This window comes from Montipora capricornis, chromosome 3 (assembly GCF_036669925.1).
Source record: "Montipora capricornis isolate CH-2021 chromosome 3, ASM3666992v2, whole genome shotgun sequence".
In the NCBI taxonomy this organism is placed as follows: domain Eukaryota; kingdom Metazoa; phylum Cnidaria; class Anthozoa; order Scleractinia; family Acroporidae; genus Montipora; species Montipora capricornis.
In genome coordinates, this window is record NC_090885.1 from 17906602 (window position 1) to 17921601 (window position 15000).

The following is a 15000-nucleotide window of genomic DNA, read 5'->3' on the forward strand; positions in this document are numbered from 1 at the left end:
AAAGATCACAATCGCCCAAACTCTGAGGGAGGTTTGTTTCTGCAAAGTCAAAAATTTACTCTCCAAGACGAGGTTATTTATCACCAGGTAATTCCATCATTTTGGAAATAGTAGCTACTTTATTATTCATCGGCGTCACAATTTTTTGCTGATTTTCGGGCTCATTTTGTTGAAACTCAAGCACGCTTCCAACAGACCTCTTTATTTTCGTGAAACCTTTCCTGCTTACAGAGCAATACTAAAATTATCCTCCCGTATCACGTTTCAACGTTAAGTTCGAAAATTCAATACACAACATGATATTATAATTCACAAAGGCAGAAATTATCACAGAATCCTTTTCCAGCGAAACATTTTATTGAAACAAACAACATAAGATGCACTAAAACGCCATTCGAGTTGCAATGACTTTCGACGCCATTGCTGGTTAACGAGAATAACAAACTCGCAAGGCAGAATGTTTATTTTAATTAAGTTAGCACAACAGAAAAACGCTAACCTCATTTTGACATGAAAATGCTTTGCTATTGCCATAAAAAGAATCCAGTTAAGCTCGCATATTATAAAACATGATGAATTCATAAAGGCCACCTTTTCCAGCGAGCAATTTTTTGAAACAAACAACATATTTGCTATTAAAGGCAATTAAACCCCTTCCTATTTCATTTCGTGCGTAAGGAGAAAAAACTCAATCGTGTCAAATATGCGCAATATTACAAGAAACTAAAATTTCAGGATCAAACCGTTTCCATGAAGAACCTTCTCCTTGAATAATGAAGCACAAAATAGACGACAAACTTTCTTTCAAATAATTCTTGGCTGTCACAATTATTTTTTTACCTGAAGACTGTGCAGAGTTGATCAAAGATCCACTTAAGGTGTTCGATTCGTTCCCTGTCTTTGTTGAACCCATACGTTACCAGAGAATATTCCATTTGGTTTCAGTGTTCTACATAACAGCACACTTGGTAAAAAATTAGAAATGTAGCTCACTTTGATTTCGGCTCGACGGGCGACAGATTGTTGTTGAAGTCCATTACTCGTCGCTTTTAACATTTCACCGCCTGTCTTGTTCAGTATTCAATTGACTTGCCATTATTGAGCTTCATAAGGGTAAATTTTGTTCAACGATCCACTAAAACGCCATTAGCGTTTCGACGCCATTGCCGGTTAAGTTAATCGTTCTACTGTGTCCACCAGAGAAATCTACGCATTTCCCATTACCCTCTCGATCCTAAGAAAATACGGGCAGAAGGCTCTATGCACAAAGATACCACTTAGCAGGGGAATGACAGGCAAGACTTTTACGACACGGAAAAAAATAAACTAGACGCTCCATGAGCGTACACTGGGTTAACTGTGGTACGACTGGACTGAGTTGGGTGGTATTAAACTGCAGCGTTCCAGGCAATTGTTTTCAAGTCGGGGGTCATTAAAGCCATTTAAGGGGTCACCCAGAAGTCGCACCAGCAGAGGCCCTTTGGCTCACATGTTCATACGACAAAACAAATCCTTTTCTGAGGTTAAAATCTGGCTACCGGCCTATTAATCATTTGTCAGAAAGAAGACATTCCTGTCATCTTTAGAAAAAATAGACATGCATTGCTTACGTGTGGTACTGAAGTAACACAGCGCTTTATTTCATATTGTCAACCGAGCTGCGTTTGTCTTCCAGGAGATTCAAGTTGTCTTTGCGTAATACGTAAGTTTAACAGTACACGATATTTTTTTGGTATTGTATATTGTAGTGCCATGGTAGAAGTCATAGTTAAATAGCCCCCTGAGAAGTCATGTGGTTATTAGCAAAGTACTCAACCCAGAAAGATTGAAGAAAATAAAAGGGAATCGACAAACATTGGCGTCTGGGCTGACGTTGATCATTTTCAAGTTCCCGCACAACTTCTTTCACCACAAATTTAAGCGTGCAGTCTGAGCATCTGACAGCTTTGTAATACAAAGTTCACTGAAGTTCACTGAAGTTTACCCTATCCGGTGGGGTTAGTATCTGGATGGTTGACCTAAAAAATATACCACTTCGTATAACAAAAGCATTGGGCCGAAAATTCTATTGAAACGCTAACAAATGCAAACTAAGCAAGGTACATATTTTTTTAGTTTGCTTTATGCAAAACAATTATTGATGCAAAAGTAAATAAATATTGATACACAGTTTTTAGGAAGAGCAGAAGTACGTTTTCAGGACGGTCGATCGAGACTAAAATATTTTGCTATCAGCAATAGAATTTATGACATGAAAACAACATTAATTTCGAACTGCAAAAATAAAAAGTTACGATCAGCGACAAACATTTTGGGGGATTTTTGCTACGTTCAATTTTGTTATTGTTATTTGTTATTGTGCACCGCGCAACGGTGGCTCAGTTGGTTGAGCATCGGGCTGTCATGCGGGAGGTCGTGAGTTCGACTCCAGCCGGACCAACACTCAGGGTCTTAAAATAACTGAGGAGACTGTGTTGCCTTTGTAATTACATCTGCAAATGATTAGACTTTCAAGTCTTCTCGGATAAGTACTGAAAACCGGAGGTCCCTTCTCATAGCCCTTGTTGGAAAGTAAATAGTATGGGACGTTAAAGAACCCACTCACTATTCGGTGTTGTGCTTATCGTCGTTATCTGGACAGGGGCATCTTTCACTTCCTAAAATAAACATAGTTGCTATTAGAGGCAAAAACCCTTCCTATTTCAATTGCGAGTGTGCAAACAAGAGACACAATCCTTGCCATAAGGCATATGCAATTAAATAAATTATTGACAGTTCACATCAAACCCTTTTCGAAAGAACCTTGACCGTAAATAATGAAGCAAAAAAGGGACAACAAGCTTTCATTCAAATAATTCTTCACTATCACATTTCCAAATTTTTCTTACCTTTGCAGAGTTTAGTACAAAATACCGGGTAATGTGAGTTGCCAGACAACTAAGATGCGACTTGAGTAAACACTGTCGCTTTAAAGATTCCAAATATTTACTTTTCACCGCCTAAGTTGTTTGTCCAATTGACGTTCCATTCTTGAGGGTATACAGTTTTGTTTAAAGATGCACTAAAACGCCATTCGCATTACAATGACTTTCCACGCCATTCCAGATTAATAATTAAATGTCCTCCCGTGTGCACCGGAGTGGGGAGTGATAGGCAAGACTTTTACCGACACGGAAAAAATAAAACGGAGAAATATTACCCATTTTCCGACTGGGATTGCCATACTGGTAACCCAGTAAAAACTCACTAACCATAGAACCAAATATAAATTTAATTTGATTCAATAACAACGAACGATTTGCATGAGATGCACGAGATGCACGAGTGATTGGCTTGGAAAGGCCTTTACGCTATCTTTGATTGGTTATACTTCCACATGTGAAAGAGCCGTACGCCGCTCTGATTGGCTGTATAGCTTTTTTTCACGTGCGAAAATAAAACGTATGGATTTGTACAAGTTTGCTTTATGGAATAAAATCTCATGTGTAATAAATATATATTTATTGTTTTGTTTTTCTTTTTGCTTTTCCATTTTATTTTTCGTTACCCACGAGCCGGACTTTCATATATCGGACTAAAAAATGGAATTCCTGGAAAAGTCATTTTGAAAAAGTGAAAGAGGAATGGCAACCCCCACTGATGAAGGATCGAATAGAGCTTGCCAATCAATGGCACTCGGGAGACAGAGAAGATAAGTGACTCAGTCGCCCGGGACTAGAAGGAAACAACTCCCATACTAAGCCTATTTCACGGCATTTTTACCGACTGATCTATTTTTATACTAACTTCAGTTCCGGTTCGGTGACGCTATGACGTCAAGTTAGTTTTTGTGATTGGTAATCAGGCTGCGGGAAATCGCGGGAAATTCAATCTACAAATAAATCGGTCTGTCAAAACGTCTTGAGAGGAGTATAGGGCTGTTGTTCGCTCCTACTCATGGGCTGCTGGTAACTACAATGAGGGACTGACAAAAACAATGTTTTTCTTCTGTGCAGCCATAGGAAAGGTAATTTGGGCCTTTCAACCGGCGAGATATCACTGACTATTGATGAGAACCTTGGAGACCTCCAGCTTGGGAAAATTAGTCAGGAATATATATCGGATTCAGATCTCCGTAAAATACTAGAAAGCTTTGACCTGGATACCAACATGATGAGCTGTTTACAAGATCAAGAACTGCTTCTTGTAACATCTGTGGTTTACAGCGAAAGATTTGAGGTTCAAGGAAACAGGCAACAAAAGGTAGTTACCCTTTACTGTTGTCTTTTTCTGTTTGGAGCAAATATTTTCATTTTTGTTAACTTAATTTTTTTGTTTCTACTCAACCTCATCCCATGGGTCTACTCACGAAGAAGACCCCGGGGACGAGGTTGGTTTCGACTTACCTTTCCTCTTTGCGCTTTCCAGTTTTGGCTTTCAGGCAACATAAAATGTGATTATTGCATTTAATATCAATGATATCAATTTTGTATCAGTTGTAGTTGTGCGTTTTTGGGAAATTTTCTTTCCGATTTGCGATTTCTGTAAGCTTTCTCCTTCAAAGGGAACCTCTGACATGTTAAAAATACTTTTTTTTCTGGGGGAAAAGAAAACTCTCCTTTCAATCTTTGAGAAAATATTATTTAATTCAAGTCTGTTTTACCCGTATGACGTGAGCATTAGCACACACGAAATACGCTAACTCAGATTTTAGAACATTTGTGCCTTTTCGGATTTTCGTCGGGATGAAAACGAGCGCATACTATATGAAGGAAAATTTTTGCAACTGTTTTGTCTCGACGTGTGCATGGGCTAATAATTTTAACATAATACGTGTGCATAACTTAGGAAAGTACGATCGTCCTGGTGAGGGTGGTCCTGAGAAGGACTGTTTTGGATGACATTGATGAACGCTTGGACAAGTTTTGTTTGACTCTGCAGAGAAGATGACTTCCACTCAGGTTGTAGAAACATCGAGCAATGTCACCCAAAACAATCCTTTTTAGGACTACAGTCACCTGGACGATCGTACTCCACTTAGTTATGATATGACTCCTGGGTTTAGAGCCGGGCATTACAGGGGAATTGAAGATTTACTACCGCGGCGACGACGTTAACGTCACTTCAAAAGGTAACTGCACAATCCTAAGTCTTTCGCGGTTATTGCATTTCGTTCACCTCGTACTCAGTATGTGTGTGAATTATCCTAAAATTGAATTTATACGAGCGGTTTCGAAGTAAAAGTATAGAATGAAAGATTCGCATTTGGACGCTCACGTTGTCATTAAAACCTCAAATTTGGTGACTTAAGGTGATTCCCTAGTATTGCACTGCGCATCCTGTTCTGCGCATAACACAGTGTAAGCCCCGTTCGTATTCAGGCATGGCTAAGAGGCTTTATGGTCAAATTTCATGGCTCTTTGTCTCACAAGTCTCAACGGATATTTCTAAACAAAACAATGTTTAAATTTAACCATAAAGACTCGTACCAATGTGTGAATATTGATATATCGAACGTGGCCAAAAACATTTCAAAATGCCGACCTTTCGTGAGGGAAAGCTCGCTAGAAAGAAGAATGGCCGTTTTCAGAGCACAGCAGTAAAGAGCAAAACAAGAAACGTTTTGGACTCTCACAAAACAAAAAGTCGAGTGATAGCCTTGATAATACTAAAGAAGATTTAAGTCCGACTGTGAAAGTGAAACCGCGCTATCGGGGAGACGTGTTGTCGAGGGGTCGAGCTTGGTTTGCTTTCTGTTTTCTCCTAAACGAGGTTGGTGACCTATCTTTTTTTTGGCATAATTTTATTCTCTTACTCATCTTCTTTGCGCTGTAAAAAAATTACAAAAAATTTACGTCAGAAAAAAAAGTTACAGGAAAGATAGTATTCGTAGCCATCACTCGTGGACACAAAATTGTCTCCTCGAGATCACGCACCCGAAGAACATTTGTAGTCAGTGCCTTTTCAAGACTTGTGCCTGTGCCATAAAACAAACATTAAATTATTCCTTTTGAGCAACACAATTCACCTGTTTTGTTATTTCAAGAATTACGTCAAAGCTGTGCTTCCTGTTCGTGCAAAACGTAGCCTGAACCGATGGAATAAACTTGTCCTTGATAGATGAAGGCGCAATGATTAAATGAGTAACTTGAGCAAGTTATGTCTCTCAAACGAGCTTGGTGACCTACTTTTTTAATTGCACATTTCGAGTCACCATAATATAGGGAACAATCGAGAAAAGTTTTAAAAAAATCTTACGACAACTTCTATTACTAAGGAATCACCTTAACGTTGTTATCCAGAGTACAGCAAGAAAATGCGGGCCGCAAGTTAGAGTAGCAGGATTCTTTTTCCTCTTTTAACCAATGATATTTTGTCGTGGCGTTGTCGTAAACGAACCGTCGTCGTTTCTTTTAACTTCCGAATAGGAACCTTTATATCTGAGGGCGAGTACTACTACGGCTACGAGTACTCGTGACGAGCACGCGTACTTCGAAAAAAAACGGCCTCCAAACATTACACCCATGCTCAGTACGAGAAACTAGTATTCGTAGTCATCCTTGTCCTCTGATCTAAAGGTCCCTAACAGCGGAGCCGCGGCGGCCAGATGAGCCGCCAAGAGGAGCACTAATGTCATAGGAATCAATGAGTTGCTTGTCTCATGATAATCATGGCTAGCGGTATTGCTCGTGGCTGCGTGCGCACGACAATGTTTTCCAATGATTTAATAATTTCCTAATAATAATAATAATAATTATGAATACGCCCAACATGGCGGCTGTTTACAGCGTACATTTTTGATATTGGACATCCATTTTATGGTCAATTGAAATCTGTCAAAACAAGGTATCCGTTGACCAGTATCACATGGCCATATTGTGGGCCCCAGCTTAGAGTTCATCGAGGTCAGCTTTTTTTAAGTTGACCGCTGACCAGGTACTGGTCTTTGATTGGGTCGCAGGTTCAAACCAGCTTTACTTCTTGTAACCAGAACATCTAAACATAAACGGGGATTAGTTTTTCGCCTGCTTTCTGTGGCTCGACGTAGCTACACGGCCATACTACGTCAGAGAAGGGTTACGTTTTAGCAAACGTAGGCCGTGTAGCACTTATATTTCAACAGACTTAACTATCAGGGGGTAATAATCGGTTAGTGCTAATTTTCTGCCTATATAAACCATGTGAGCGTTAGTGCTACTAATGGAAATGGGCCAACACAAGGACAGAGAAAATTTCTGACCCACCCTGGTCAGTTTTACTCTGTCCTTGTGTGGGCCCATTTCCATCAGATACTCAATTGGTTTATATGCGTAGAAAACTTTATTGACCGAATGCAAAATGGCGGCCAAAGATGTATTCTTTTGTTTATGTGCTAATGAGACTCACTACCCTCGCTCTCAAGCAACCTTTCTTTTGTATTTTGTCCATGCAAACGAGGCTAGTGAGGCTAATTAGCACATAAACAAAAGATTTTTTTGGCCGCAATTTATGCATTCGGTCAGGTGGAAATTGGTTTGGAAAATATTTTTTCCCTGCATTTTTCGCCGGTTTCAATCCAAAAAAGGTTATTCCGAATATTTGATTTCGGGTCGGAAGTTTATTTGGCACTCTCGTTTTTAAATTAAAATGCACGACTGTCATGGTATTTAGTAACCCTACTCGGTACGGCAGTGAACATTCTATGTTAGGGGATATTTATTTATATTTATTTTTTCCACTGACACGTGCGCTCCGCAGTTCACTCTCGCTAAAATGAGTACCAGTGTTACTGGTGTTACATGAAACGGATTGGTGTGGCGCTCGCTCCACCCAACCGTAAAACGTGTGTTCAGCGCCTTGCCTTGCCTTATAGGCCTGTTGCTTGTGTTTATGTTTCCATCGTACGGGTAAATCAGTTTCACAATATCTTTGGCGGTTTCACAATCTTTCCTGCTCTTACAGTTTCCTAAGTTATGGCTGGCTTCGGGATTACAGTTATTAGCTGGCGTTGAGGCTGACCACAACAGCATTTACGCTTTAGTCACTTTAAGACTCCGATTGATTGTTTCGACCGCGGAATCGAACTCAGGAAGAGTTCGCGCCACACTGCCCCTACCATTGAGGCGTTTTTTTTTAATTTCAATAAAAGGAATTCAAAGTTAAGTTAAGAAACGATCGCGGCTACGACAGCGACAAGACCAGAAAACAATAATTTTATTGCTTTAGAGAGGAAAACTGATTGGTCGTGCTGAACGCGCGTCACACATTTTCACACGTTTCTTCGCCGCACCCTACGTTACAACAGTTTGAAAGAAAAAAAACAATCTTAAGGTTTTGACGACAACGTCCTGTCACAATGCTTCGTCCGTACTGTACAATGTGAATAAGACAGAATAATCACGAAATACTTGAGATAAGGAAGCCTAAAAGTTACACTTTGAAGTGAATAAGGATTTTAGGCTCCGTCCACACGTATCCGTTTTCCGTTTGAAAACGCAACTTCTTCTTTGCGGATACTGCTTCCGTCCCCACGTATCTGATGAAAACGATCACTGAAAATGAAGATTTTCAAAAACGCTCTCCAGAGTGGAACTTTTTGAAAACGCTGTTTTCGCGAGTACTTGCGGATGAACGAAAAGGGAACTTTTCGAAAACGTTGACCTCACACTATCAGTTCCAATCCACTCCGTGCAATATTATCATAATTTAGTAAACTTATTTAAGATGCCGCAGAGATGCTTCACTTCCTTGTCTTTAATACTTGGGCTTATTTCAAACCTAATTGCCTGTTTTCAAGCAGATTTAGCTTTGCTATTTCTTCAATCTTACTATCCTAACAAAAGATGGCGCCAAATTCTTATTTCGCGAGTTCATAATACCGAATACTCATGCGTCGAGCATGCGTAGTCAGGTTATTGTTTAAAAGTTATCGATTTCAAATCAATTCATCGTATACGTGTGGACGGGCGAAAACGATGCGAAAACGCTACGTGTGGTTGCGAATTTTGCTGAAAACGGAGAAAAAATGCTGCGTTTTCAAACGAATACGGATATGTGTGGACGGGACCTTAGGTAACGACAACGCCACAAAGAGGAAAAATAATTGTGCTGCACGTGCGCAACGCATTTTGTCTTGCATTAATTTTTGCGGTACTTTGCATAACAATGACGAGGAATCACCAAATTTGAGATTTTGAAGACAACTTCAAATCATATCATATCATATCATATCATATATCTTTACTTACCCTCGGATTTTTGGAGTAGCTTGGTGTAGCTAATTTCTCCGAGCATTTACCCTGCCAACCATGATATATAACAGAAGACAGACCACAACACCGGGAACTACATGTCCTACTCTTTGCGACAAGTGTGCGGGTTCTTTTACGTCCCGCACCATTATAACATTGAAGGGTTGTGAGACTGGACCTCCGGCTTATCGTCCTTATCCGAGAAGACTAGAGAGTCCAACCATTTGCAGATGTAATTACAAAGGAAGCACATTTTCCTCAGTTATTTAAAGACCCTGAGTTGAACTCACGACCTCCCGCGTGACATCCCGGTGCTCAACCAACTGAGCCATCGGTGCGCGGTGAAACTTGTGAGAGTACAAATGCAAACCCTTATTCTCCATTTGTACCCTGAAACCGCTCCTAACCAATTTTTTTGTAGAATCCTTCGGCCGCATAATTATACAACAAGAACGAGATGAAAGAATCGCGAAAGACTTACGATAGAGCAAAGTTATATTCTGAGGTGACGTTTCCGTCAACGTCGCAATCGAAGATCTTAAAGTCCATAGTATTTTCGTTACTGAAGTCATCGTCGTTTTTTAAGCTCCCCAATATGCAATTTGTATGATGATGTTATTGACATTTTTGTCATCTCTTTCTGCTTTCAGCGGGGAGTGGATGCAGTATTGGAGCTTCTATCAGAGCTTCCTATAGCTAAGGTTTTGAAATCCATAGGCCATTGCACATACAAGGAAAAAATCATCCCTCCAGGTGTGGCAACTAGGGATGCATGGGGGCCAATTCTCTTCAAGTACTGTCGCGTTCAGTACAATGAAACAAGCAAAAAGCTGGAGTTGGTGAAAGGGGAGTTTGTTGGAACCAGGATATCAAGAGGAACTGAGGAAGATGATGATGATGATGATGAAGGGATTCCAATTGATCGGGATGCAGATGGCAATGATTTACCAGGTACGTCAGAGCTTTAGGTTATGTAGAAACGAAGCAAATAAGGCAGGATATGGAGGGCATTGCCTAGTGCTTTTTAAAAACATGGATCCCTTCTCCTAAATGTCTGGATTGGAATCAAAATTTACACTTGTAAACAGTTCTTTAGCATTATTAATGATAATGAATGTAGCGCAGACTATCATAAACGATGTTCAGCTGTGCTGTTAAAAATTCTTTAAGTGCCTACACCTCAACAAACGTTTCCAATTTGTATAGAGCGAGTTTCAGTCGAGTGTCGTAAAACCAAAACCAAAGTAATTACTTTGGCCCGTCAAAAAGATGGGAGAAAGTCCAGTAAACCAATGAAAACTCGAAGTAATTACACCTACCCGACACAAATTGCAAAGCGCGGTAAAATGTGCACTTCTGATTGGTTGTTGAAAAGTTGCACCAGAACTTTGAACCAATCACGTTGAGTGACGTAGTGCAAAACCAAAGTAATTCGCTAAAATTACTTTCGACACTCAATAGCCATTTTCACGGTTAGATTTTCTCATTTGCATTGCAATGTAACGTGGATGCGAGGCAATTTTGGGTTAAAACTACAAAATAGCCCGAAATTGCTTCACATACATGCTAGATTATATTGTAATGCAAATGAGAAAAACTAACCGTAAAAAGGGCTATTGAAAACTGCTCTATGCTCCGAGATTGTCCCAAATATACTTTTAAATACAGAGAAAATATACACATAAAATCACATGATATAAACAAGAAATTGAAAATAAAATAGTAGAAAATGCTTTTAACCCATTGATCCCTGAATTGGGACTTAGTAGATTTCACTACGTCTAACGCCAGATGATTTTGGTGGTTCAGGGAGTCAGTGGGTTATGCCTTTTGAAATAAAGATGTTTTTATTTGTTTCTTGAAAGCCACACCTTTGTCGCATTAAAACTCTTACAATAGTCACGAAGTAATTGCCATAACACAAATATATAGTCTCTCCCCTGGGGGCTTTTCAGGACTAATTTACAATGCTTTGTGGGGGACTTAAGGCAGACTGCTTGTTACGCAGTTTACAATTAATTTTAGGAAGTGAAAGATTCCCCCACCCAGATTACGTCAGACCACAACACCGGGGACTACGTCCCCTACTCTTATCGAATAGATTTTACTTTTGACTCCAGATTATTTCACTGCCGAAGACATTGAAATGATGGACACTATATACAAGACGGTTCTAATGACAGAGAAGAACCGAGAGCAACGAAAAGCGCGGGTCAGAAAATACCTGGGATGGGTGAGTCAAGAAACAAAATTAAATTGTTAACTCGCCAGTAGATCTGAAGGATATAGGCTTGAGGATTGGGGAATACCTCCCTTGATTGATTCACACATCTGTGCAAGACGGGGAAGGAGGTAGAACAGCAACCTCGTTTCCGGAAGAGAGACCCTGGGAACGAGGTAGGTAAACAAGATCTGGAATCAGCATAACAACACAAGGCGGTAGATAGTTTCAGGGCAGTGACACAGGTATTGAGAGAGAAAACGGCATCATCACTCTGTTGGCTTTCGATTGGTTCTAAGAAATATTCTAGCTTTTCCTTGACCAAAACTGGCAAGCGCGGGGAAAATCAGTCGGAGCAAGTCAAAATGATTACATATACATAGAACGCGGAAGGCAAAGAACGTCTACAATTTGCTCGGGGTTTCGCTAAATTCGGACAAGTGTATGCTAACTCGCCACGCAATTAGTTAATCCCGGTTTGAAGGAGTTTGTACTGGGATGGGTGACCGGGTAGAAGACATCGTTTTTTTATTTTCTTTTTTGATTGTAATCCTGTAGTTTACAAAACCTGGCCGCTTATATCTTTTAAATGGTAGCATATTTTTTAAACTACAGACACGTTAACGGTCGGTATCCCACGTAAACAGTATTGTTTCTTTTGCTTTCGTTTGGTTAACGATGTAAAAGCACACTATTTTGGCAAATCACGAGAGTGGCAAAGCAAAACCACTGGAATAGCAAACTCGCGAAAATCAAGTGATAATGTGCTCACAGTGTCATCTCTTCACAGTTTGAAAGAACATTGACCACTGATGAGACGAGGATTTTACTTCCTGTGCCGTTGACCAGGGGCGACTGCAAGTTTCTGCAAAGCATGAACTTTCTAGCAACTACGAATCAGCGTATAATTGATTTTACAGGAGTAACGAGAGAGGCCATTCAGAGCTGTGGAATTATTTTCAAATTGCTTGAAGGTAAGTAAGGGCATGACCTATCTGTTGTTTAAAAGAAATGAAGAATCATCCAGCGTTCTCCGGGATTATTACTGACTGGGTCATAGGTCAACTTGAATTCATAGTAACAAAAAGAAAAGTTTAATTTCATCTTGCTTACAATATTGTGCTAAACTGCTGGACTGGACGAAAAATACAGAAACCTCACGCTCTTGATCCTACTGCGCATGCACAAGAAATTGTGTCACAGGAGCAATAAACTAAGCAGCAATTTTAATTTAACTTGCTCTTACATTAGCGAATTCTGAGGATAAATTGCCATAGAAATTGATTTAAAAGCCGTATTTTGCCCTTGGCGTCAACTGGAAAATTAGTGACTTTCCGTTGTCGAAATCTTGGATGTTTCCCACTGTAAAGCTCGAACAGGCCGGGTCAAAGAATACCTTCGCAGCCACAATTTGAACCAAAAAATATAATTTATACCTGGCTGATTTGTAGAGGCGAGTTTCTGATTGGCGGAGATTACAATGCCTCACCTCACGCGTCCAGCCGTGATCTAAGGAGTGAGCGCTGGCTCATTTCTCGAAACAGCGGCTGGTAATCGAGCCAAGAAACAATGAAGCTTGCATCACCTGTTTCAGTGTTTGCATCAGTAGTTCTCTTCAAGGGCTTAACTCAGTTCTTCTCAAAGGCCACTGCGAAAACACGACATATGTAGCTAAACTCTTTATTATCCCTTACGCAAGAACAATGTATGTGTTCAATTTGAAATTAATGTAAAGAACCATGAAGGCTTAGAACAGTTTACTATGAGATACTTTGCCTTGAAGGCTGTAATAAAAGAAAACATGTAATCTTTCTGCCACGCGCTGTTCAAGTAATTTGTATCAATATTGTACTTATGGATTAAAGTGAAGTTTTAAATAAAAAACGATGAGTCAGACATTTCAACAAGACTGGAATGAACAAAAAACTAAATCTCTTGACAACCGCCCTTCTGCAAGGCGATCACACGTTCTATCCCAGGGAGACAGGTAACTGTTTCATCGATTCTGGAACAACCCTCAGGCTAAGTAACCTTTTGCTAGTTCCCTCCTTAGTCTGATAGCTGATATGTGAGAGATAAATAACCCAAGGTTTATAAAACTAACACAATTTGAAATTTACTCATCAGATCTGCCTGACGAGGATTGGAAAGAGCTCGAGATGACACTTGACGCTGCTGAGGACTAAAAGCTTTACTATTTACGTTTTTATCGCCCTATGTAAAGGAATCCAGGTGGCCCTAGGGTGGCCCTCCGATTCCAGATCCCGAGTCTCGGATTCCGGATTCCAATCTCACCGGATCCACCGAAATGGATCCCGGATTCCACGCTATGGATTCCGGATTCCAAAACCTCACATTTACTGAATTCCGGATTCCTTCACATCGGGCGACGTTTAACTGTCAATTGGGAGCTTATGCAAGGACAACGACGACGCCAAGGAGAACGTCGTCTAAAAATAGTATTTCGCGTTATTGTAATAACTTCGTTACAACTCCAGGTCGTTCGGAATGGAAAGTGAGTATCAAATTTGCAGGAATAAAACTGGCATGAATTGTGTGGTTGTTTGGGGAGAAAATTAAAAATGCCTCGTTCGGTTCTCACGTCCTCTACACAACCTGAAAATTGGTCAATTCACGTCGTTGTCACGACGAGGACGGCGGTAAAGAAATGCACCAAAATGAAAAACGCACTTGCAGGGAGTGCAGAGCTTTTGTTTTTGCTCATTAGAGTTATTTTTTTGTTGCGTTCTCGTAGACGTTGTCGTCGTCCTTGCGTAAGCTCCCTGGTTGTTCTTCGCGTCAGTTGACATTCGTGTCATCAGGCTTTATCGAGACTAGTTTGCCTTATTAAAAAGAGATTTTCTTATCCTTTATTTTACTGCGTAATTGTGAGAAACAAACAACTTGTTGGGAAATCCCTAATTTTCTTTTGAGCACAATAGTAGTGTAAAATTTGTAATAGAGAGTGTTTAAAATTAAACAATATGTTCATTGTAGTTGGATTTTTGTATTTTTAAAGTTGGTTTTGAGGATCAAGTTATCCTATGACTTAAACCGATGCAAAGAGAGACAAACTGCTCCAAAAGGTGTCCGATCCTTATTTCGTAAAGCCGTGGCTACACGAGCGATTTTTTGCTCGCGCTGGTAATGCGATTTTTTCAAATTATGTTGCGCCGCCTGCGCGCGAGGATGGCTACACTTGTGACAAATGTTGGCGACAAATTGAAGGCTGCGTGCTAGCGCGCGCTGGCGACGCAACAAAATTTGAAAAAATCGCATCACCAGCGAGATCAAAAAATCGCTCGTGTAGCCGCGGCTTAAGATTGCTGAATATTCTGTATTACGAGGCCGTGTTGAAGGGGACGAACCATTAATAACGTGTGGAGGCTTCGCTTCGCGGAGGGAGCGAATTAAACATTGTAACACCCAGCGATTTCAATAGTAAATTAACTTACAAAGCAACATGTTACCATCAATAGTACCAGCAAGTAAAAGATCTTTGTAAACGAGCGCAGTTGTAGCTAATGATAGTTCATCCCCATCATTGGCGTACGCTACTCGGAGTTCGTA

At 40.2% G+C, this 15000-nt stretch overlaps 1 protein-coding gene and 1 long non-coding RNA gene across 2 annotated transcripts in view; one reads left to right on the forward strand and one right to left on the reverse strand.

Moving 5' to 3' along the window:
• Window positions 1–4242, forward strand: part of LOC138042478 (uncharacterized) — a 15450-nt gene extending 11208 nt beyond the window's left edge. Inside the window, exon 3 of the long non-coding RNA XR_011131007.1 lies at window positions 3996–4242. This is a non-coding gene — a long non-coding RNA (uncharacterized lncRNA). The remainder of the gene's footprint in view (window positions 1–3995) is intronic.
• LOC138042473 (serum paraoxonase/lactonase 3-like) overlaps window positions 1–15000 on the reverse strand; it is a 63667-nt gene that overhangs the window by 28953 nt on the left and 19714 nt on the right. Inside the window, exon 7 of the mRNA XM_068888378.1 lies at window positions 14886–15000. This exon is cut by the window's right edge and continues 192 nt beyond it. Within this exon, the coding sequence (XP_068744479.1) occupies window positions 14886–15000 (115 nt within the window). The remainder of the gene's footprint in view (window positions 1–14885) is intronic.